Source organism: Scyliorhinus canicula, chromosome 25 (genome assembly GCF_902713615.1).
Source record: "Scyliorhinus canicula chromosome 25, sScyCan1.1, whole genome shotgun sequence".
NCBI classification, from domain to species: Eukaryota; Metazoa; Chordata; class Chondrichthyes; order Carcharhiniformes; family Scyliorhinidae; genus Scyliorhinus; species Scyliorhinus canicula.
In genome coordinates, this window is record NC_052170.1 from 7,021,268 (window position 1) to 7,045,768 (window position 24,501).

General features: G+C 46.5%; 1 protein-coding gene across 1 annotated transcript in view; it reads right to left on the reverse strand.

The window, feature by feature from the left end:
• Positions 1–24,501, reverse strand: part of LOC119957048 (complement C3-like) — a 166,552-nt gene that overhangs the window by 112,027 nt on the left and 30,024 nt on the right. Inside the window, exons 6-15 of the mRNA XM_038784654.1 lie at positions 21,899–21,981; positions 15,107–15,194; positions 14,928–15,030; positions 14,401–14,521; positions 11,516–11,631; positions 11,271–11,417; positions 8,612–8,824; positions 4,667–4,870; positions 2,608–2,772; positions 102–231 (exon numbers count right to left, since the gene is read on the reverse strand). Coding sequence (XP_038640582.1) covers positions 102–231; positions 2,608–2,772; positions 4,667–4,870; positions 8,612–8,824; positions 11,271–11,417; positions 11,516–11,631; positions 14,401–14,521; positions 14,928–15,030; positions 15,107–15,194; positions 21,899–21,981 — 1,370 coding nt within the window. The remainder of the gene's footprint in view (positions 1–101; positions 232–2,607; positions 2,773–4,666; positions 4,871–8,611; positions 8,825–11,270; positions 11,418–11,515; positions 11,632–14,400; positions 14,522–14,927; positions 15,031–15,106; positions 15,195–21,898; positions 21,982–24,501) is intronic.

The window sequence follows — 24,501 nt, forward strand, 5'->3', positions numbered from 1 at the left end:
CAAGTTATAATTGCAAATAGAACTCAACCATTGCCAGACTTCCCTTTTCATGAAGTTACCAATGTTAATTCATTATGTTGAACGCTTCCAGGAAACGGTACCTGTCCTTGTAGCAGTCTTGATGTCGGCGTTTGTCACAAATGCTAGTCCTGCGTCTGAGAAAACTCCAAGGACATCACTGCCACTTCCAGCCGTGCAGCCAATGTCATTCTTCTCCACAACGCTCCAGATCTACATGGGACGCACACAAAGTAGGTGCATTACTAACCAAGTTAATAAAGTGATGCCATATCAACCTAACTTTCCCTGGCTGGTAGGTTAGTGGTGGAGCAGAAATATCACCAGCTAATCTGTATCCACTTACTGTCATTTCCTCAATAAGGGAAAAGTCCAGTGGATGCTGGAAATTTGAAATAAGCACATAAAGTGTTGGCTTTACTCTGCGAATAAATTGTATATTGTGTCTTGAGAGAGGTTACGGGGGTTGTCCATGTCACCACCACCTCAAAAACTGCAACAAAGCAGTTTGGTAACCTTTATGGCACTAGACTATTAATCCAGCCTAATGCTCTGGGGCCATGGTTCAAATCCCACCAAGGCAGCTCTTGGCAATTAAATTCAATTCATGAAATCTGGCATTGAAAGTTGGTCTCAGTAACAATGTCCTTAAAACTATTGTTGATTATGACTGTGATCTGGTTGACTATTGCCCTTGAATGAACAAATCCTTACTTGGTCTGGTTTACTTGTGACTCAGGGCCCACAGCAATTTGATAGACTCTTAACTTAGCCTGCTGACATGGCTGAGCAAAACACTCACTTCATGGGCAATTAGGATGGGCAGCAAACTGCCAGCCTTGCCAGCGACACCCACATCCCAGGAAAACAAATACATCTTATGTCACAAAGATCTCTGTTGCCTTTCCTTCCAAAATTTCAGTCATGCGAAGTAGGAAACCCAACATGAATCTCCAATATATTGTAACACCTGGACAGAAATACTATGCAGAAGGAAGCTTCCTGAGAGTCAGTGAAAAACAGTCATACTTGCAATGACTTTCAACACGTGGAAAGCGAATCCACAATTATTCTTAGCTCAATAGTGTTTCTCTGCTTCTTCCTTGATGAACAGGCACTGAAAAACTGCATATTTTAAACAGTAGCACATTCCCATGGGTTGGTGGAAGTAATGGAACTTGCCATTCTCTCCTGAGTCTCTCAAACTCAATGGGCCAAATTCTCTGTCCCGCCGTGCCAGATTTCTGGTTCAGCACTCCGGCAGGATGCTCCGCTTTGCCGGCTGGTCAATGGGGTTTTCTGGGGCAGACTTACGCCGTCAGGAAACCCCCGGGCCACCGGCAAAACGGAGCACCCCGACAGCAGAGAATCCAGTACTTCATTAAACGCTGCAGCTACAGCAGAGCCACAGCATTCATCAGTTTTGTAAGAACCAAAGCGAATTACAGTACATCTTGGCTTTCTTCCCTCACATTTTTTCACCAAACTGTTGAAACAACCAGCGTGGTCGCTCTTATTCTGCCTTTCCCCAACCCTAACCCTCAAAATCCTACCTGCCCCACACCTCCAATTCTCTTCTTTGCGTTTGCCGCTCTGCTATTCTTGCTCAGCTCCCATAACTACCTGTGTACACATCAGGCCAATTGCTGGCCACTTTTGTTCAAACCAATGAGAAAGAGCGTTCTTTCAACCAAACTTTAAAGAAACATCACAAATGGATGTTTTTATCCTTTATTAATTATCATTTTTTTAAAAATGTATTTTGTTACATTTAGCACCGACATCCCTTCCACCCTAAAATCCTCCTCAACTGATTCCATATCTTCACCGTGGACTGCACCACTGGGTTCCCTGATTACCTACTCGGAGCCATTGGCAATGCTGCCATCATCATAGCCCTCAAACTAGACCCCTTACAAGATTCCACCTCCACTCTACCCTTTCTGCTTCCCATCTCCGCCTCAACTTGTCCACATTCACCGCCCAATAATAATGAAGCAACTTCGACAACGCCAACGTCCCCTGCTGCCTCTGCATCTGTAGCAGGGTCCTCCCCACCCTGAGCACCTTCCCCGCCCATACAAAGTCAGAAATGATCGTGTCCACTTTCCGAAAAAAGGCATTTGGTTGAAAGATCGGGAGAGCCTGAAAGATAAACAAAAACCTCAGCAGAATATTCATTTTCACCTGTTGGACCCTCCACTTGTGGAGCCCCGTCCATTCCCTCGCTACCTGACTCCCCAAATACCTAAACCTATCTCTCGCTACCGTAAATGCATTCCCTCTAAATTAGCCCGCTGTGCCAGCTCATTCACCGGGAATACCTCGCTTCTCCCTACATTCAGCTTGTACCCTGAGAACCCTCCAAACCTCCCAAGCAGGCCTATAATCCTTCCCATATTCTCCAACGGCTCCAAAACATACTGCAGGAAGTCATCGGCATAGAGCAACACCCGATGCTGCCTCTGTCCTCTCATAATCCCCCGTCACTCTGCCATTCCCCTGAGAGCCATTGCCAATGGCTCTATCGCCAGATTAACGTTTAATTTCTAAATGCAAATACTTAGAACAACAATGGGAATTACTTGCCTTGCTCTGCGTTAATTTATTTTTCTTATTCAATACAAACACCGCTTTATCCACAGCAACTAGACCAACCGCTGCCCCGGAATCGCCTGTGAGCTTCAGTTGAAATTGCTTGCCAGGTTTGTAAATTTTATTTTCATCGTGCTTATTTGCAGCGGACACGATCAGCTGTGGAGAAATGTATGTTAGTCTGCAATAGTCTCAAATTCTGAATTACTTTCTAACAGTGCAACACTTCACTGCTGACTGCTGTAAAATTAGAATTGGAATACCAAAATTATAGAATCAAAGAATTAGACAGCACAGGAGACTATTCAGCCTCGTTCAGTTGAAAGAGTAATCCAATTAGCCGCACCCCTCCTGTTCTAACATGACGGCCCGGTAAAGTCTTCCCTTCAAGTATTTAATCATACACTGTGTCTCCTGCCAACTAATGGCCACACAAGATGGTCGCTGATACCCTTCTGCACATGCGCCCTCATCCACACATTTGCACAGATCCAATTGTATCACTCCCCGTGCCTAGCTTTTTTTGAGAGGAGATTGGGCAGTTTAGGCCTCTACCGTCTTGAATTTAGAAGAATGTGTTGGGGAGGGAGTTCTGGGATTCTGGCCCGGCGACAGTGATGGAGCAGCAATGTAATTCCAAGTCAACGTGGGGTATAGCTTTGGGGAGGTGGGGGAGGTGCACCATCACTTGCAGGTGGTGGTGTTCCCATGCGTCTGTTGCTCTTGTCCTTCAGGGTGGTGGGGGTCACGGATTTGGAGGGTGTTTTCGGAGGAACATGCATAAGTTCCTGCAGTGCATCTTAGAAATTGGTGATGCGGGGAGTGGATGCTGAAGGTGATGGATGGGGGCCAGTCAAATGGTCTGCTTTGTCTGGGTGGTTTCGGGTTTCTTGGGTGTTGTTGGAGCTACGCTGCTCCAGGCGAGTGGAGGGCGTTCCATCGCACTCCTGATTTATGCTTTGTGGATGGTGCATAGACTTTGGGGAGTCAGGAGGTGGGTTGCTCGCCGCAGAATCTCCAGCCTCTGACCTGCTCTTGTAGCCACAGTGTTTGTGTGGCTGGTCCAGTTCAGTTTCAGGTCAATGGTAACGGCAGAATATTACCGTTGAATGTCAGGGAAAGATGATTAGATTCACTCTTGTTGGAGATGGTTATTTACTGGCGAGGGGTGCAGCTAGTTCCAGAGAACAAATCTTCATTACTATTGTTGAAACGTTGTCAGGGCCCATAGCCTTCGCATTATCCAGTGCCTTGGGTTGTTTCTTGATATCATATGCAGTGAATCAAATTGACTGAAGACTGGTATTTGTCAAACTGTGGAGCCTCAGGGGCTGGTTTAGCTCACTCGGCTAAATCGCTGGCTTTTAAAGCAGGCCAGCAGCACGGTTCGATTCCCGTACCAGCCTCCCCGGGCAGGCACCGGAATGTGGCGACTAGGGGCTTTTCACAATAACTTCATTGAAGCCTACTCATGACAATAAGCGATTTTCATTGTTTCATTTCATTTCATTCTCTAGTTGGTTGTTTAATTGTCCACTACCGTTCACAACTGGATGTGGCAGGACTGCAGAGCGCAGATCAGCGAGTCCTGTCTCTTGCATGCTGGTTTCACTGTTTGGCATGCAAGTAGTCCTGTGTTGAAGCGTTACCAAGTTGACATAGTGGTTAGCACTGTTGCCTCACAGCACCAGGGACCCAGGTTCAATTCCGGCCGCGGGTGAATGTGTGGAGTTTGTACGTTCTCCCCGTGTCTGCGTGGGTTTCCTCACGTCATCCACCCTGCGTGTAGCAATCTCAAAGAACGCCAATAAATCTGACAAACGTGATTTTCTTTTCATAAAATGATGTTGCTTCTGCCTGATAGTATTATAATTGACCAAATGTTCTATTACTACTTGCATAATAATGGATTCTATAATTTTCTCATGGTTCCTAATTAGCTTATGGTTTCCTACTTTCTGACTCCTTCCTTTCTTCATTCAACCTCCCAACACTGGAAGTTAGATTAAAAATGTTGCACAGATTCAGCCTCAAACAAACTAGAAATACTTACTGTTCCCATGCACGTGTCTTTCACATCAACCCATATGGAATCAGCAACCATTTCAATCTGCGCTCCCTTTGTTACATGGTAATACACCAGCAGTCTGAACGATGGAATTAGATTAGGGGTGACTGGAATGAGCATGTTCACCACGATTTGACCCACCGCCCTCGGCTGTCGTTTAACCAACACGATCGTTCCTCTGCTTATCAACTGATCGAAGGGACAAAAAAAGAGAAATTAATTCAGAGACAAAAGGAGGTTAAAGTAGAGTAAATCATTTTGAAAATCTATGGATGCATAAGGACTTTTGACAGATTTCAATGATCTCACTTTGTGAAATAAATGAGGAAGTGGACAGTGCACTTATCAGGAAACATCTGAATGAAAGCCATGAGCATAATTTTATCATTAAATTAAAAACATTCTAAATGCGTATTAAAGAATAATACATGTTACAGTTCGGAACTGAGGACAGACAGGTCTACTTCGGCAGGTAGCTACATTTTTGAGCAGCTCAAAGTCGGAGCACATTTTTAAAAGGATGACAGTAGTTAATATGTGGGTAGAAGGTGGTATTGCACTCCTTGCAGAATGTCAGAGCTCCTGGGCGAGACTAAGGGCAGGATCTTCCCAAAAGGAAAAAAAGTCCCCCAGCGAGCACGTTTCGCCGTGTGTTTCCCGACACTCATAGTGCCATGAAGCACATGGCTCTTCAATGCTATTCACGTTGAATAAGGGCCTTAACTGGGAACGTGCGGTCAAGGCAACACATAGCCCGATTTTTACAACGGGGAGATCTGCTCGCCGAAACTTCCCGTTGTAGCGAGAGTTTGGAATTTTAAAATGGCCCCCCGATCTCCCAGGCCCACAATAAAAGTCCCCGACCTCCAACCAGCCTGAACGCAACATGGGAGGGTCCCCTGCACCCCCAACACCCAAGGTGGTCAACCCGGCCCAAAGGCACTCGCAGGCAGAAAATGCCAGCTTGGCACCTTGGCTGTGACAACCTGGCCCCGTGGCAGTGCCCCTTCCATCTGGCAGTGCCACCTGGGCACCTCAGCACTGCCAAGCTGGCATCTCGGTGTCAGGCTGGCACCGCCAGGGTACATAGGTGGCACCGACATTGCCAGGGCACCACCCTGCCCAAAGGGCATGAACCTGGGGACCTCCGATCCCCTTGGAGACCCTCACGAGTGCCGTTCATCTGGTTCCCATTTGTGGAGACCAGTACCAAACGACACTTGCCCGGAACCTTGATAACCTCACATTAAAGCAAGGGTTACGGCCTCCTTCTAATATGCAGATTTGCCAAAAACTGGGGCGGGATTATCCTTGCAAAGTCTCGCGAGAACGCGTTGAATCTGGCGAGGCGCAGCAAGCCAGGTGGATCCTGGGAGAAGGGTCTTCCGGCCACAGCGAGATGCTTTTCCAGCGCAGCGTGAGGCGAGATCCCTTTGTCTCGGTGGGTATTTGATGGGCTTTGTAGCTCGGGCTCCCAGCCATGATGGCCGGTATGGCTGCAAGCCGTAGGTTCAGGTGGGGGTTTGGTCATCCCCCTAGATGAGGCGGGGGCTGCGGTTATGGGTGCGTGGGGCGGGGATAGTGCCAGGGGCACAGTGCTGCTAACTCACTGTGGCCACCTTGAGGTTGTGGAGCTGTTCTCTGCACTGCTGGGGGCATTGCCCACGTAGCTCACAACCTCTCCCACCTGACCCAGGGCACGGCGGCAGGTGGCAACCGCATCACCACCCCAGGGTACAGGGTCTCTACTGTGTCGATTAGGGTCTCCAGCTCAGCATCCTTAAATCGGGGTGTTGCTCTCCTTAGTGCCACCTTTTTGGCTGAGGTGAGTTTGTGTGGGGAGTGGAGTGCTGATGTGCGGCTGCAGCTTGTCAGCCTCCCGAGTGTCAATCCTGACTCCGGTGAATCAGACACCACTATTCATTGGAATCGGTCGTGTTCCACATGGCACCGGTGCGAGACAATTAACGGTCCATGGCAACCGCGCCAATTCTGCTGTCCCAGAACACCACCGATTCAGTTCCGCTGTCAACATTTACGTTTCGGGCACGGAAAATTCTGCCCCAATTGTTTTCTCAGTCTCCTCTATATACACTGAGGTAAATAATGATATTTCAATATTTCTGTTACTGTTGTTGTTGCAATTTTTGATACATGTGTTAGTTTTGTGTTGTTCTGTAATTTTTGGCATCAAACGTTAAAAGTCCACTAAAAATATTTTCAAAAAAGAATGTTAACAAACGTTTTTCTAACTCGACCGAAGGACCAAACACATCTATCAGGTCTGGCCCAAAGTAGGAAGGTTAAAAACTTAAGGGTAGATATCACTCACTGCCTGGGTGAACATAACCTGTTTAATGTAAAATTTAATACAGACATGATCTTATGTAAACAATGTCCTTACATACATAATGTACGTAACCATAGTCTGTATAAATGTCACCTTATTCTGTACGCTGGCAGAGTCAGCTACAGAGGTTTATCCAGGAAGCTGGGCTCTCCCAACAGTTTAGAACATAGAACAGTACAGCACAGAACAGGCCCTTCGGCCCTCGATGTAGTGCCGAGCAATGATCACCCTACTCAAGTCAACGTATCCACCCTATACCAGTAACCCAACAACACCCCACCATTAACCTTATTTTTTAGGACACTAAGGGCAATTCAGCATAGCCAATCCACCTAACCCACACATCTTTGGACTGTGGGAGGAAACCGGAGCACCCGGAGGAAACCCACGCACACACGGGGAGGACGTGCAGACTCCGCACAGACAGTGACCCAGCCGGGAATCGAACCTGGGACCCTGGAGCTGTGAAGCATTTATGCTAACCACCATGCTACCGTGCTGCCCCCTAGTTTGGTCAATAAACAATCGTTGTGTACCTGAGACTCCTTCGATTATTTCGTGGGAAAGGGAAAAAGCATAACAAGTATAACACTCTCCTGTAAAAAGCAGTGGATGTGATTTCCATTAATTATTTTCAATCTGAGATTTTATTTGCAGGTAAGTGCCATGACAATGAATGAAGTTCGATTACAGATCCTTTCTGATCTTATTCAATGGTGAAGCAGACTAAAGATGTACTTCTGCTATGTTGCCAAGTTCAAATGCACCATGCACACTCTGCTCAGTTGAGTCCCGTAATGGCAACGCAGATCCCAACTTGCAGAGAAAATAGATCCACCGCCTGACTCAGGCAGGGGCTTTGGCTATGGAGCACAGATCTCTTAGAAGGTAGTACCAGTCACCAGAATCAGAGCAGTAATTCATTCCACACGATTATCAGGGTCGCTAATGCCTACTTCAATAATAATAAACTTTATTAGTGTCACAAGTAGTGTTACATTAACGCTGCAATGAAGTTACTGTGAAAATCCCCCAGTCGCCACATTCCGGCGCCTGTTCAGGTACACTAAGGGACAATTCAGAATGTCCAATTCACCTCACAAGCACGTCTTTCGAGACTTGTGGGAGGAAACCGGAGCACCCGGAGGAAACCCACGCAGACCCGGGGAGAACGTGCAGACTCCGCACAGACAGTGACCCAAGCGGGAATCGAACCCAGGCGCTGTGAAGCAACAGTGCTTACCACTGTGCTACCGTGTCGCCGATAATGACGGATGGGTTTGAATATGGGGAACATTGCTTATCTTTGAGAAGAACTATATTAGAAAGACGTATAGGTGCTTCAGGATACTGGTGCTTAAGGATACACAAGCTTTCAGATTCTGGGAAGGAAAATTCAAGTTAGCTGAAGGAATTCAGTAAAGTTTGTAGAATGCGCGAGTGAGAAGTGGACATAAGTAAGTGGACAGAATGGCCGCAGTAGTTCATAAGCACCTCAATTTTTTTTTACAGAGGACTCTTGAACTGGCTCTTTATAAATGTCAAAACAGTAAGACATAATTGGCTGACAGAGAACATACCAGGCAGGTAAAATACTGTATCTGGTTCTGGATTTCTGCATTGTCATTTCGCAGATTGAGATTAACGATCAAATTATTTCCTGGACTTAGTTCTGTTTGTTGAATGCCAATGTGCAAGTAGTTGTTTGAACCATCCTGTGTTTTATACGGTTGAGCCACCATACTTGCAGAGGCCTGCTGAGATTTGGAAATGCCGGCAACATTTGTTTCAACCTACGAGTGAAAAAAATAAAACAAAACAAGAAACTTAAACTGACACCATTGAGTAAATGCGAACCTTGCATTATATTTGTAAAGTAACACAAGTGTTTTGAGTGTTTCTAATATGACCTGGGATTTTCTGGCCCACACACGGATCTTCCAAACCTGCCGAAGTGTTTTGTATAGCTTGCCCGCCCTGCCGCTGGGGAACCTACCTCAGAGAATGGCCCATGGAGGGACCGAAAGGTCCTGTCAGCAGGAAGGGCTTGAAAATCCCGCCCGTAGGATGCATTTCCTGTAAGACTGCTGGATACAGATTCAATGGACTCGATCTAGCCAATTTGAACAGATGCCAAGGAAGACCACGTTGTTGAATGACTTTGTAGCAATCTGGGACCGAAGCAGGGAACGCCCCTCCCCCAGAACACGTCAGTGCGCGAGGAGATCAGGATCCCTTTTTATAAAGCGTCCCAATCTCTCAACACACACGCTTGACACCCGGACTCCCCAAAGCCTCATCTCACCTATTGGCCAGTAGATAGGGATTTTTAAACAAAAGAGTGGGGGGGGGGGGGGGAAGTGTTCAGTTCCATGGAAAATTAGAAAATCAAAGTTGAAGGAGAAGGTGCAGGTTATTGACTTTAAACGAGTTAAAGGGGCCGAGGACTCAGGAGAGGTCAGTAAAGTTCTAGAACACCGAATAGAACAGAGAGTATAGAAAGTGGCAGGGAATTTGACTTGGGACACAGCAAAAAAGGAGAGAACTATGAGAAGGAGGGCAGCCAAACCGGGACTGAGGGGGCGAGACTCTCCCTTCTGGGGACTCCGGCGGGAAAACCGGTGTCAACAGCCCCCGAAAGTGAGGAATTCTCCAACTTTTCGGGGGCTAGTTTGAGGCCGGAGTGGTTGGCGCCGCTCCAGCCGGCGCCGAAGGGAAGGCGCAAGTTCTCGCATGCGCAGAATGGCCAGCGTGATCTCACGCATGCGCGGAATGGCCGACGTGATCTCACGCATGCGCAGAATGGCCGGCAAGATCTCACGCATGCGCAGAATGGCCGGCGTGATCTCGCGCATGCGCAGAATGGCCGGCGTGATCTCACGCATGCGCAGAATGGCCGGCGTGATCTCGCGCATGCGCAGAATGGCCGGCGTGATCTCACGCATGCGCAGAATGGCCGGCGTGATCTCGCGCATGTGCGGACCGGCCAGCGTATTTCCACACATGAGCGGGGGTTCTCTTCTCCGCGCCGACACCCGGGCAATATGGCGGAGCCCTACAGGGGCCTGGCGTGGAGGAAAGAAGGCCTCCATGGAAGAAATTTGTGGAGAAAGTCCAGAGTGATTCTCCGTCTTGAAGGGGGCTTGCAGGGCCCCGGAGTAGTCCACGCAGCTCCGTCTGCCGATATGGGGCCCTCCACCTCCGGCTGCGGGGCCGCACCGCGCAACGTGCCGGCCCCAACAACATAGGTCCCCACTAGATCGCGCACGCCCGCTGATCGGTGGCCCCCGATCGCGAGCCATGCCATCCTGGAGCCCCCCTCCCCTCGGTGACAGATCCCCCCCTGCCCCCTGCCAGGGCGGCAGCAGAACCATGAGTGAACCACGCCGGCGGGAACTCGGCTAGCTGCCGGCTGAGAATCACTGGCCCTCGACGGGTGCGAGGTTGAAGGATAGGTATGAGCGCTGTTTGAGGGGGCCTGCACACCACACACATATATTCCAAGTTGGAGGATGCCTGGAGGTCCTTTTCTGGTACCATGTCGGCGATCCTAAATATTGAGCTGTAGCCCAGTCCTTTGGTGGCTGTCTTTGGTGTTTCGGATGTGCCAGAGCTGTGGGCGGGTGTAGGGGCTGATGTCCTTGCACGAACCTTGTTGGTGGCACGGAGGCGGATCCTGTTGGGCTGGAGGCCAGCACATCACCGAGTGCTTCAGCATGGCTAGGGGATTTAACGGAGTTTTTGCACCTCGAGAAGGTCAAATACACCATGAGGGGACCAATTGAAGCGTTCCACCAGAGATGGTGGCTGTTTGTATAGTACTTCAGAGAGATGGTCACTGTTTGCTGTTGGGGAGGGTAAAGAGGGGTGGGAGGAGGGTATAAACAAGGAGGGAGAAAGTAAGGGGTTTGTAATTTTGTACATTAATTAAAAAGCATTTTTAAATCTCGCGAAGCTTGGCGAGCCGGATGGATAATGGAAGAAGCCCCTCCCAACATCTACCGGCTGCATCGTGCCTGCCCGAATGGTGAGTGTGTGGCCGGTAGATCGTTCACAATCATGACATTCAAAAGGGGTTTCAGATATAAATGTGAAGATAAATAATGTGTAGGGATAGGGGGAAAAGCAGGATGTGTTGGACAATTGGATGGTTCTTTCAAAGAGCTGGTAAAGCCACGATGGGCCGGAAGGGCACTTCTGTTTTGTATTACTCTATGAATCTATATTAAATGCGCTCACTTTAACTGGTAGATTTTGTTGTTCTCCACCTGTATTGATTATCAGCCTGGCAGTACCGTCAGCTCCAGTTCTCGAACTGCTACCTTCGTCAATGGCTATGAGAGGAATACCATTGGCTGGTGAACCATCAGGATTTGTTACGTAAACCTCAGATAAGAAGGAACAGAGAAAACAATCTTTATCCAATTCCTCACAGAGCAAAGATATATAGTTACAGAAAAGACAAAGTAAAGAGATATCTGTACCGTTAGACTAAATGGCATTCCAGGTTTGTAATACTTGGAAGTCTTCGTGAATAATATGGTGTACGGCGAGGTAACAATTTTTATTCCTGATTTTTCTGCTTCTACCATGTCACTACCTGCATCATAAAGCAATAAAATAGAAATAATTATATTCTGCATTTTACCCAATTTCAGAAGTGAAATATTTCTGCTGCAGGCTTAATAAAACATGACACAATTTAAGAGCAGCCATTGTTGTTTCTCAGAAATTACTGAAAGAATCTATGTTGAACTATTTATTTTCTTTTATTTCTCTATCAATTATTTATTTATTTTTTCGATTAAGGGGCAATTTAGAGTGGCCAATCCACCAACCCTGCACATCTTTGGGTTATGGGGGCGAAACCCACGCAGACAAGGGGAGAACGTGCAAACTCCACACGGACAGTGACCCGGGGCCAGGATCGAACCTGGGACCTCAGCACCGTGAGGCAGCAGTGCTAACTATTGGGCCACTGTGCCGTCCCTTATATTGAACTATTTAAAAGATTTGTTAGTGTACACAGATCGGTTTCTTAATAAGTTCAACATTTTTTCATTTTAATAAAATGTTTAAATTTTTACTGGGGTCAGTAGCACAGTGGTAATTGACAAGTAATCCATGAGTAAACGTTCTCGGGACACAATAGTTCAATTTCACCATGACAACTGGGAAGATTGAAAATCAATTAATTAATAAATCTGGAATAAAATGTTAGTCTCATTCATAATGATTATGAAACCATCAGATTGTTATAAAAAACACAGATTGTTATTAAAAACAATCTGATCCACTAATCTTGTTCAGAGCAAGAAATCTGCCATCCTTAACCGGTCTGGCTGACAGATGACACGAGATCCTCAGCAATGTGGTTGACTTCTTAAATGCCTTCGAAACTAACAAGCAACTGAGTTGTAGCAAAAGTACTGCAGAACAGTCAAATATTGTGAGTACATAAACATCACACCATAAACATAAAGATGACACTAAGATGAGTGGTAAAGCGAAAAGTGCAGAGGATACTGGAAGTCTGCAGAGGGATTTGGATAGGTTAAGTGAATGGGCTCGGGTCTGGCAGATGGAATACAATGTTGACAAATGTGAGGTTATCCATTTTGGTAGGAATAACAGCAAACGGGATTATTATTTAAACGATAAAATATTAAAGCATGCCGCTGTTCAGAGAGACTTGGGTGTGCTAGTGCATGAGTCACAGAAAGTTGGTTTACAAGTACAACAGGTGATTAAGAAGGCAAATGGAATTTTGTCCTTCATTGCTAGAGGGATGGAGTTTAAGACTAGGGAGGTTATGTTGCAATTGTATAAGGTGTTAGTGCGGCCACACCTGGAGTATTGTGTTCAGTTTTGGTCTCCTTACTTGAGAAAGGACGTACTGGCGCTGGAGGGTGTGCAGAGGAGATTCACTAGGTTAATCCCAGAGCTGAAGGGGTTGGATTATGAGGAGAGGTTGAGTAGACTGGGACTGTACTCGTTGGAATTTAGAAGGATAAGGGGGGATCTTATAGAAACATTTAAAATTATGAAGGGAATAGATAGGATAGATGCGGGCAGGTTGTTTCCACTGGCGGGTGACAGCAGAACTAGGGGGCATAGCCTCAAAATAAGGGGAAGTAGATTTAGAACTGAGTTTAGGAGGAACTTCTTCACCCAAAGGGTTGTGAATCTATGGAATTCCTTGCCCAGTGAAGCAGTTGAGGCTCCTTCATTACATGTTTTTAAGGTAAAGATAGATAGTTTTTTGAAGAATAAAGGGATTAAGGGTTATGGTGTTCGGGCCGGAAAGTGGAGCTGAGTCCACAAAAGATCAGCCATGATCTAATTGAATGGCGGAGCAGGCTCGAGGGGCCAGATGGCCTACTCCTGCTCCTAGTTCTTATGTTCTTATGTTCTTATCACATGGACTGAAGTAGTTCAAGGCAGCTCACCACCACCTGCTCGAGGGCAATTCGGGATAGACAATAAATACTGGTCCCACCAGCATTGCTGACATCACAAAAATGAATGAATAAAACCTTTTCAAACATGCCTACTAGTGCTTAAATGCCTCAGAAACGAGCACACTCTGAAATGCAATATGATCAGTAGAATCTCACAATTTGGACCTCAGGAAGTGATGCGTTTTGCCACAGCCTGATTCACGTGAACTTAATTTTCAACAAAGGTTTGTAGAAAACACACCTGTGAGTGCTTATGAGTACAACTCACCAGAGTTTAAATTTCCCCAATCTTTTGCATTTATTTCACCAATTACAAGATTGTACTGAATTAAATGGTGTCAAAAAGTGGAAAAGCTACCCTTTACAAAAGAGGATTGTCCTATGAGCAGAAATTGAGTATATCGCGTTTCCTTTCCCTCCTGCTTAAAGAAATGAAAGGTGATCTCTCATTGAAACATATAAAATTCTTTAGGGTCTCAGTAGCGTATACAAGGAAGACATTTTTCCCTGGCTGGAGAATCAAGAAGAGGGGTCACTTGCCTGAGAAGAGGATACATTTCTTCATTCAAAAAGTTGTGGATGTTTAGATTTCGCAACTGCAATGTGCACTTTTAGCCATTCGGTATATTCAAAAATACATCAATAGATATTTTGTTACTGGGATAATGGAGGAATATAGGAATGGGACAGGATGGAGTCGATGTCAGTCATGGTGCTATTGAATGGAGGAGCTGACTCCAAGCGCCGAATGGCCTACTCCAATTCCTATTCGTTATGTTCTCATTATAACAGACAAGCAGATTGAATATACATGTAAACATTAAAAACCAATGGGATAAGTCAATCATTTTGACAACCCTTCAATGTATTGTTATTTAACCGGAATAAGATGCACGATATTTACACACCTGTATGTGTTATAACGCTAGCAGTAATATAGATGGAACACCCCACAAGTTCCTGAATATTTGGAAAGCTGTTTTTCATAGCTTGACTTGTCAGGGATGCAACTCCTTCCCCATCTGTAATCTGAAATTAAATAGTTTAGAGCACAAAACAGTCCTCCAACAAGTGCAAGACCCTAATTGGAATAAATTATTCAATGTTTTCCATTGTTCTGCTGTGCACTCTTCATCTGTATGGAGAAGTCCAATCGGCACTGGACACTGAATATTTAACGCACACTGTGATTGACGTTCTAATCCCCGATTATATACTATTCTTCGTTCAAAAAATTAAATACCTTTGTCACACAAAATAAAGAGCTACTTACAATTAAAAAGAACTACCATTCACCACTGAACTGTTTCCCCACAAAGAAAGCAATTACTTTCACACTTAGCTAATTTTTCAATACTACCAAGATACTCCACTCAGCAAACTATATGAACATGTTAGTAATCCAAAATTCAGCAATATTTTTCTCTTTACTTACAGCTACTGATTGAAGTGATGATGGAATGCTTATCTTTGCATCATCCTTCATTATTCCAAACAGAACAAATGCACGACCGTGAACAGGTTTTCCATATGTGAATCTAAAAATAAGATTAAACAGTTAAAATGTCATCGAAACAAACTCTCCAGATTTCTCTGATAGAAGAATACACCGACCTTGCAGTGATCGAAACATCCAATTTGACATCATCAATGTAGAAAAATGCCTTTTCCGGCTCCAGGGTAACTTCAAAACTCGGCAGCACTAACAAAAACAAACTTAGTTAAAACAACATTTAAAACCACATCACATCAGTTCAGTCATGATCTCATTGAACAGCAGAGCAGATTCGATGGGCTAAAGGGCCTCCTTCTGTTCCTCTGTCTTGTGGTCTTACAAGTGGCTCTCTCTCATGCTATTACATGTTTGAACATAGCAGTCAATTTACAAACACCAAGGTGCCACAGCAATGAACTGAATGGCCAGATAATGTTTTTGATGTCCCTTGAGAAAGAAATGTTGGCCAGACAAAGAAGAAAGTTCTTCTGAACTTTTTCTGCCAGTTCAAAAGTCTAAGTATGCAGGCCTTGTGTAACATCTAAGAGAATATGATAGAAATCAACAGAACTTCACCTCAAGCCTCCCTGAATAGTTGCCTAGTTTGTCAGATAGAGTTGATGCGGTCTGGAAATAGTGACCAAATATGTTTGACATTGCACTAGTTAGCTTGCAGATCACCATTAAAATTAATTACATTATCACAAAATTCATCCAGGAGACCGCACAATTAGGTAGTATAAACAAATTATAGATCAGCCACAATTAAATTGGATGACAGAACAGGTTTGAAGGGTTAAATAGGTCAGTTCCTGCATCCAAATCAAGCAAAAGTCCTTTAAAGTATTCCACCACCATTATCCATAATGAAGAAAATGATATGCCCCTCCTGCACAATGTGGGAAATGAGGGATGCTTCTGGTTGTCCCTAGTGACCATGTGTGCAGAAAGTGTGACCAAATGAAGCTTCTAGCTCACGGGATTTCGGAGCTGGAGCTGCGACAGGATTCACTGTGGAGCATCCGCGATGCTGAGGAAGTTGTGGATAGCATGAGGATCACACAAGCAGAAAGGGAATGGGTGACCATCAGGAACAATAAAAGTCACAGGTAGGTAGTACAACAGCCCCCTGTGGTCATCCCCTCTCAGACGGACATACCACTTTGAATACTGTTGGGGGGATGATCTGTCAGGGGAAAGCAGCAGTAGCCAAGTTCCCGGTAGAAAAATGAGCGGCAGGGCAATATTAACAGGGGATTCAATAGTTAGGGGCACAGACAGACACTTCTGTGGCCGCAAACACAAATCAAAGATGGTACGTTGCCTCGCTGGTGCTGGGGTCCAGGGTATCATACAGGGGCTGCAGGGCATTCTGGGAGGAAAGGTGAACAGTCCGTGGTCATAGTCCACATTGGTACCAATGACATAGGTAAACTAAGTGATGAGGACCTGCAAGCTAAGTACAGGAAGTTAGGAGATAAACTAAAATGCAGGACCTCAAATGTAGTAATTTCACGATGGCTTCCAGTTCCACGTGCTAGAGAGAGCAAGAATAGGACTCAAGAATAGATCAGATGAATGTGTGGCTGGCGAGATGGTGTAGCCGGGAGGGTTTCAGATTCCTGAAGCACTGGGACCGGTTCTGGGGCAGGAGGGACTTGTACAAACCGGACGGGTTGCACCTGGGCAGAGCTGGAATCCATGCCCTTGCAGGGGCTTTCGTTAGTTCAATTCAGGAGTATTTAAACTAGTGTGGCAGCATGATGGGTCCCAAGAGTGCGATCGGATAGGTCAAAATCAGATCAGGAAAATGGAGGTAGCACATTAGCTAATGGTGCAGAAGAGGTGAGGATCGACTTGGAATTGAAGAGGAAGTAAGGTTCAAAAAGTCAGGGCAGATGGGCAGGGACAGGGTTACTCCGTAATGGGTACACGCGATCCAGGGGTTGGCATGATGATGCCGTAAGCGGTTATCCCTCGGTTGCTGCCCCCCCAGCGCACCCCCCTCCCCCAGCAAGGGAAAATGGTGGCGTTATACTTCAATGCAAGGAGTGCCACAAACAAGATAGACAAGTTAAGTGCACAGGTACACATGGCAACAGGATGTTGTTGCTATGACAGAAACCTGGCTAAAGGAGGGGCAGAATTGGCATCTCAATATCCCTCCCTACAGAGTTCTGAGGAAGGATGTGTGGGAGATAAAAATGGAGGGGGAGTAGCACTAATGGGTAAAGAATCAATTCCAATTGTGAGGAGGGATGCTATACTAGATGGGTCAACAAACAAGGCTTTACGGGTTGAACGTAGAAATAGAAAAGTGGCAGTCACACTACTGCGAGTATACTGCAGACCCCAAAATAGTGAAAGGGCGATAGAAGATCAAATATGTAGGCAAATCTCTGCCTGTAAGAACATGAGGGCAATAAGAACAGGACGCTTTAATTATCCCAATATAAACTTGGATTCAAACAATATAAGGGGAACTGAGGGGGAAAAATTCATGATGTGTCCAGGAAAATGTTTTCAACCAATTAGTCACAAACCCAACAAGAGGAGATACAATTCTCGACCTAGTCTGTGGGAACGAAGAAGGGCAAATGGGTGAAGTGACAGATGGCGACCATATCGTGGATACTAATCACAATTTAGTTCGATTTAGTATTACCATGGGAAAAGGACACGGATAAAGCAGGAGTACAAATTTTGAGCCGGGAAGGGAGATTGTGCAGAAGTGAGAAGGAACTTGGCTGAGGTGGACTGGTTAGCATTTCTAAAGGATAAAACAGTGGGAAACCAGTGGGGAGCACTAAAAGGAGAGATCCAAAATGTACAAAGTAGGCACGTCTCCTCCATAAATAAGAGTGCTACTGCCAAATCTAGACCCCCTGGTTGCTTAGAGTAATACAGGGGAAGATCAAAGAGAAAAAGAAAGCCTATATCGGCACAAAGAACTAAGCACTTTAGATAGCCCAGGATAATATAGGAAGTTTAGGGACAAAGTCAAAAAGGAAATATAGAAATCAAAGAGAAGGTATGAAAAAAGATTAGCAAGTAAAGTTAAAGAAACCCCAAAGATGTTATACCAAAATATTAATGGTAAACAGGTAGTTAAGGAAAAAGTGGGACTTATCAGAGTTGAAGAAGGGAACTTGTGTGTAGATACAGAAGCTGTGGGAAGGGTTTTAAATGAATAATTTGTCTCTGTGTTTACAAAGGGAATTGATGATGCAGATATTATAGTCCAGCAGGCGAATATTGGGTGCAATTCTCTGGCATTTTTTCGCTCTCGCTCAAATGTAACGAGGCCGGTGAATAGCGGAAGAGGCCAAAAATGAGATCCCCATCTTTGCTCACAGACAAAGGGCCCGGGGGTGCTGGGCCTGCCACCCCAGTGCTCAGTGGGGGTTGGGGGTCCCTCCGCAGAGGTGGGCCACCATGGAGGGGTGGGGTAGGGGGGTGCGCTGGGGGCAGCAACCGAGGGATACCCGCTTACGGCATCATCATGCCAACCCCTGGATCGCGTGTACCCATTACGGAGTAACCCTGTCCCTGCCCATCTGCCCCAACGTCCACCCATAATCCCCACTGACTGCTGAGGCCTCTGGCCGTGCGACTGAAGGCTTGCTAATAGGGAATTGACAATCGTGTTCAAGTGAGCACTTCACACATGCCAAGTGGATTCTCGAGGGTGGGCGAGTCATGTGTCATTACTCAGTATCCCAATCACACCAAGATGGCTGGACACCGTGCTTGAAAACTACGGGAGGCAACACTACACACACAACATTCGGATACCCAAGGGACGGGACACAGCTCCTGGGACGTGTTCACAGCTGGAGGGCAGGTGAGTACCACGGGGAGTGGGGGTGTGTTGAATTTATAATATCCTATTCCGTAGTGAAGGACATAAGTTAATGTGGGCCGGGATTCTCCCCTACCCGGCGGGGTGGGGGTCCCGGCGTAGCGGAGTGGCACCAACCACTCTGGCGTCGGGCCTCCCCAAAGGTGTGGAATTCTCCGCACCTTTAGGGGCTAGGCCTGCGCCGGAGTGGTTGGCGCCATGCCGACTGGCACTAAAACCAGCGCCAACGGCCTTCGACGCCCGCCCCCCTGCGTCGGGGCTGGCTGAAAGGCCTTCGCCGGTTTGCGCATGTGCCGGTGCGTCAGCGGCCACTGACGTCACCACCGGCACATGCGCGGTAGGGGGGTTCTCTTCAGCCTCCGCCATGGTGGAGGCCGTGGCAGCGGCGGAAGAAAAAGAGTGCCCCCACGGCACTGGTCCGCCCGCCGATCGGCGGGCACCGATCGCGGGCCAGGCCACCGTGGGGGCACCCCCCGGGGTCCGATCGCCCCGCGCCCCCCCCAGACCCCGGGGGCCCGCTCGCGCCGCCAATCCCGTCGGCGAGATTGGCCTCTCAGCGGCGGGAATTCGGCCCATCGTGGGCCAGAGAATTGCCGCGGGGGGCACGCCGATCGGCGCAGCGTGATTCCCGCCCCCGCCAATTCCCGGATGATGGAGAATTCTGGCCACGGCGGGGGTGGGATTTACTCCAGCTCCGGGCGATTCTCCGACCCTGCGGGGGGTCGGAGAATTCCGCCCGTGGAATCCATAATATCCTGGTACTTTGTGAATGACATGAGTCTGTGGAGACGGAATGATGGAGGTAGCCGTAACAAGAATCTGCTTTTCTGTAAACCACCGTAACCTCCAAGGGCAGGAGGGGAGATAATTATGCAAAAGAAGGATTGAAAGTGCTCGCTTTTCTATTGGTCCATTTGACCTATTTTCTATTGGATAGAATTACTGTCCTTTCATTGGTTTAATATGAAAGTTTAACTGTGATATGGTTAATGTTTCTGACATGCAAATGAAGGATTAGAGTGCAACCTGTAAATCTATTGATTGAAAAAGCTGTAACTGTTTCTGCTTCGCTGGACTCAGAGCAATGCAGTGAGCTCCACTGGGTTGCTCTCCTTGTGCACAAGTCAACAAAGATTGATAAAAGTGTATGCCTTGTAGTAATTCTGATGGGGTGGGGGGGGGGGGGTGTTGGGGTGGTGATATGCCTCGAGAGATGGGCAAATGGTCCATGGGGTTAGCCCCCACTGTGGAAGGAAGTGACAGAGGCATCAGTATGGTTGTGCGAGAAGGTGGATTGGCCATGCTAAACATGCCCAAATGGTAGGTGGGGTTTACGGGGATAGAGTGGGGAATTGGGCCTCGTAGGGTGCTCTCTCAGAGGGCCGTGCAGACTTGATGGACTGAATAGCATCCCTCTGCAGTATAGATGATGCACTATCAATTACTATAAAGACGGGAGTAGAGAATAATCGAGGCTTTATTGAGCAAAGATGTTGTGCCTCCTGTAGCTGCTACCAGAATGGCTGCAGCACCGGCGAGCACACACATTTATACACCGCCTACTGGGCGGAGCCAGCAGGCAGGGATTTACACCTGTACCTCTAATACAGGAGCCTTACCGTACTACATCTAATATACAGTTAGTGGTGACTACCACAATAGAGAATCTATTCTAATGTTGATGGCAGAAGTCTGGGGTCTAGAGGTACCTGATCTGGCCAGGAGTGAGTGTGCAGAGTGAGATTTGCCACAACAGGCTCGCTAGACGGCACTCTGAGAGAAGGCGGGACAGTCATGCTAAGGTTGGGGAAGCCTGCGGTATTTTAGGGTCCTGGGATGGAAGCTCTAACTGATTGTCAGTCTCTCTCCTCCAATTTCTTCCAGACAGAAAGATGTTTGATGGTGTGCCTCCTGCGGAGGCTGCCCCTGCTGTGCTTATTGCAGCTGAGGTGGGCAGACACCGAAGGTGGCAGCGAGACCAATGCAGGCTCGAGGCTGCACCACCTGTGCAGGGAGCCGCCACACACCTTGAGGACCCGGCCACCAAATAGGCTGAGGAGGAGTCAGAAGGGGAGGCCAGCGATGGGCACTGTGGAGTCATTGGTCCTTCCATGAGCTGATGGACAGATAGGCCGCAGCCAGCTACGGATCAGCAGGGAGACAGAGCAACACCAATGTCATGTTACTGCGGACACATCACACCTGCTCCCGGTGGCCACAAAGGTCACTGCAGCATTAAACATGCCTTTGAGTGAGGACTCCCGAGAGCCCATGAGCATCCCCACACAGATTTGCTCATCGGGCTCATTGCATTCAAGTCCCTCATCTATCACTTGGTCAATACCAGCTGTGGCAGGAAGTGGGCATTAATGAAGGGTCTCAATTGGTGGCGGGGCAGGAATAGAGCAGCAAAGGGCCGTGCTGGGACAGGCTTAATTGGGACAAAAATGATGAGGCAGCAGGATCCACTTTAACCCGATTAAAGGCCATCCCATCTCCCTACCATCAAACTCACCATGGGAGAAGGCATTGAATTCCACCCGACATGTGAGCAGAACCATGAGGTGGAAGAGAGCCACTCACAACTTAATAACATAATCCAAGTACTTTCAACTGGTATATTGATCTTAATATCAATACAAATCAACTTAACACCATACTCTTAAATATTCTGCACAAAGGAAATAGTAAGATCGCCATCATCCCAGAAGACCACAGGCTGCTTTCCCCTTTGAGGGGGATAGATGACTGATGATGATTTAATCTGAGGGTCACCACACCTCAGGCGAGGAGCGAGGTTGCGGAGGCGGGGTCATCATGAATAACCTCAGCCAGTACGGAAATTAAACCCGTGCTGCTGACCTCGTTCTGCATCACAAACCAGCTGTCCAACCCTTAGGAACGAAAGTAGTTGAGCCACATTTTCCAAACTGTAGCCTCACAGTTAATTTCTAACTAAGCTGAGAAACGCTTTGCCTTCAATATCTATTTTAATAAATCATTTAGGACCGAGAAATAATAGACTATTACATCATTTAGATTTCCTTACCATATTCCTTGACTTCGAATTCAGTTGTGTAATTTATATGACTGGCATCCTTGTAACTTGCAGCAATCTTCCAGACCCCAATACTGGAAAATATATCAGTCAAATAATGTTATTTTAAATTCTTTCTTGATATGTTACATTTATATCAAATCTTCCAATAATCACAATTGTAAATGTGTTTAATCAAAATATATTCCTCATGAATCCCAAGACCAAATGAACTGTCCGTAGTTTTTGTTTCAAGCTTAAGTCCACACTGAACAAAAAAATCCAAAATCAACAAGGTGTTTTCAATTATTGAAAAAAACATAATTGATAAATGGAAACAAGGGACATTTTGTATTCGGGATGTCTCGCAATTCTTTTCGACCTTAACTACTGAGAAAAATTCCAACTGATGCACAGATATTAGATCACGTTATGAGTCAGCACCACACCAGAGTTGGAGATAATTGCAGTGATTTTAATGCAGTTGGTCAGCTGTGAATCCACAAAATGAGCGGGATTATCTACGCAACCCACTGTGTATTTCGCCGTGCCAGAATCGACTTGCCATTGGCCGGCAGCAAGATTTTCTGATCCTATCGTCATCAATGGGGTTGCCCATTGAATGCTTGCCTCACTGCCGGGAAACCAATGGCAGAGGTGCGCCATCGGCCGGACTGGAACATACCACCAGCATGAATGGCCAGAAGATTCTGGCCCCTATTTCATACTGCTCCCTCTGAGGCTAACTCTTAAATCCTCTCACTTCTCTCGAATTGCTCCATCTCAGATTCAGGTATGTTAATCTTGCCACTCTCACACTGCTCACTTTCAGACTCACTTTTGTAGCCTCTCACCAATCTTGTAGACTCGCTGCGTCTCAAATTTGCTCCTCTACCCTCTCGCTGTTCCCACATTGCTCCTTCTTAGACTTGCTCTTTCAGTTCTTTGCTGCTCCAGCAATGCTCCCTTGCTTGACCCTTTTATCCCTTTTATCCTCCTATGCTCCAACTCAAATTCACATTTTTATCCTCCCACCACTCTTGCACTGCTTCCTTCACTCACTCCTTTATTCTCCGACAGCTCTCCCACTGGTCCTTCTCAGAATCCCTTTTTTATCCTTCACCACTCTCACATTGCTCCTTCTCAGATTCACTCTTTTATCCTCTTGCTACTCTTGCACTTCTCACTGACTCGTTTTCTTATCCTCTCACTGTACTTGCACTGCACCCTCTAAAACTCGCTTTTTTATCTTCTCGCACTGCTGCCTCTCAGATTTGCTCATTTATTTTCTCACACTCTCCTCTCAGATCCACTCTTCTATCCAGATGCTGCACCCTCTGACTTTCTCTTTTATCCTCTCTCTGCTCTTGCACTGCTCTTTCTCGCTCAGACCCGCTCTTTTATCCCTTCACCATTCTCACTGCTCCCTCTAAAACTCAATCTTCTATCCACTCGCTGCTACCTCTGACTTGCTCAATTATCCTCTCTGCTCTTGCACTACTCTCTCTCAGACCCAATTTTAATCCTCTCACTGCTGCCTCTTGATGCACTATCAATTACCACAAAGACGAGAGCAGTGGAATAATCGAGGCTTTATTGAGCAAAGATGTTGTGCCTCCTGTAGCTGGAACCAGAATGGCTGCAGCACCGGCGAGCACACACATTTATACTCCGTCTACTGGGCGGAGCCAGCAGGCAGGGATTTACCCATGTACCTCTAGTATACGTGTCTTACCGTAATACATATAATACAGCTAGTGGCGACTACCACACCTCTTAGACTCACTTTTTTATCCCCTCATACACTTTCATTATTAACCACCTCTGAACTAAAGTTCTCCACTCTGGTTACAGAAAAATCCAATTTAAATGATATCTGAAGACAGTTTGCGCAATTCTGAAGTAATTATTTCCTTTACTCTTGGTCCCTTTAAGTATGATACACTTCAAATTCACGTTTCGGCAAATCCAGAGTCAGTACTTTAAATCTCTTCCAGCCCATCATGCACTGAGTTATAATTAACTTGCAGTCACACCTAGATGTGAATTTGCCTGATCTGGAACTGTTACCTTCTTCTTGGATAGATACGTGGGACATAATGGCTCCAGCAAACTATCTCTGAAAAATACTGTATGATATTTCAGTAAATTATGTATTTTGTACACATCATGCCCAAATGCTTTGCTACACATGTGCTGATATCATCCATATGGATGCGAATAACTACAGAGGACCACGATGCTTGTTGTTATCGTTGTGTGATTGTTATAAAACTGACTGAACTTTCTGAACAAACTCTACCAGTGAGGTCCCCACCTGCTTCAAGAAGACCATCATCATACTGGTGCCAAAGAAGAATCATGCAATGTGCCTCAATGACTATTATCCAGTGGCCTTGACACCGGTCGTAATAAAGTGCTTCAAGAAGTTGGTCATGAAGCACATCAACTCCATATTCCCAGAAAGCCCTGATCCACTGTAATTCGCATACTACCACAACCTGCCCGCAGCAGACGCTATCTCTATACTCATCCCTGAAGCATCTCAACAACAATGACTCCTATGTCAGACTCCTATTCATTGACTACAGCTTTGTTTTCAACACCACAATCAA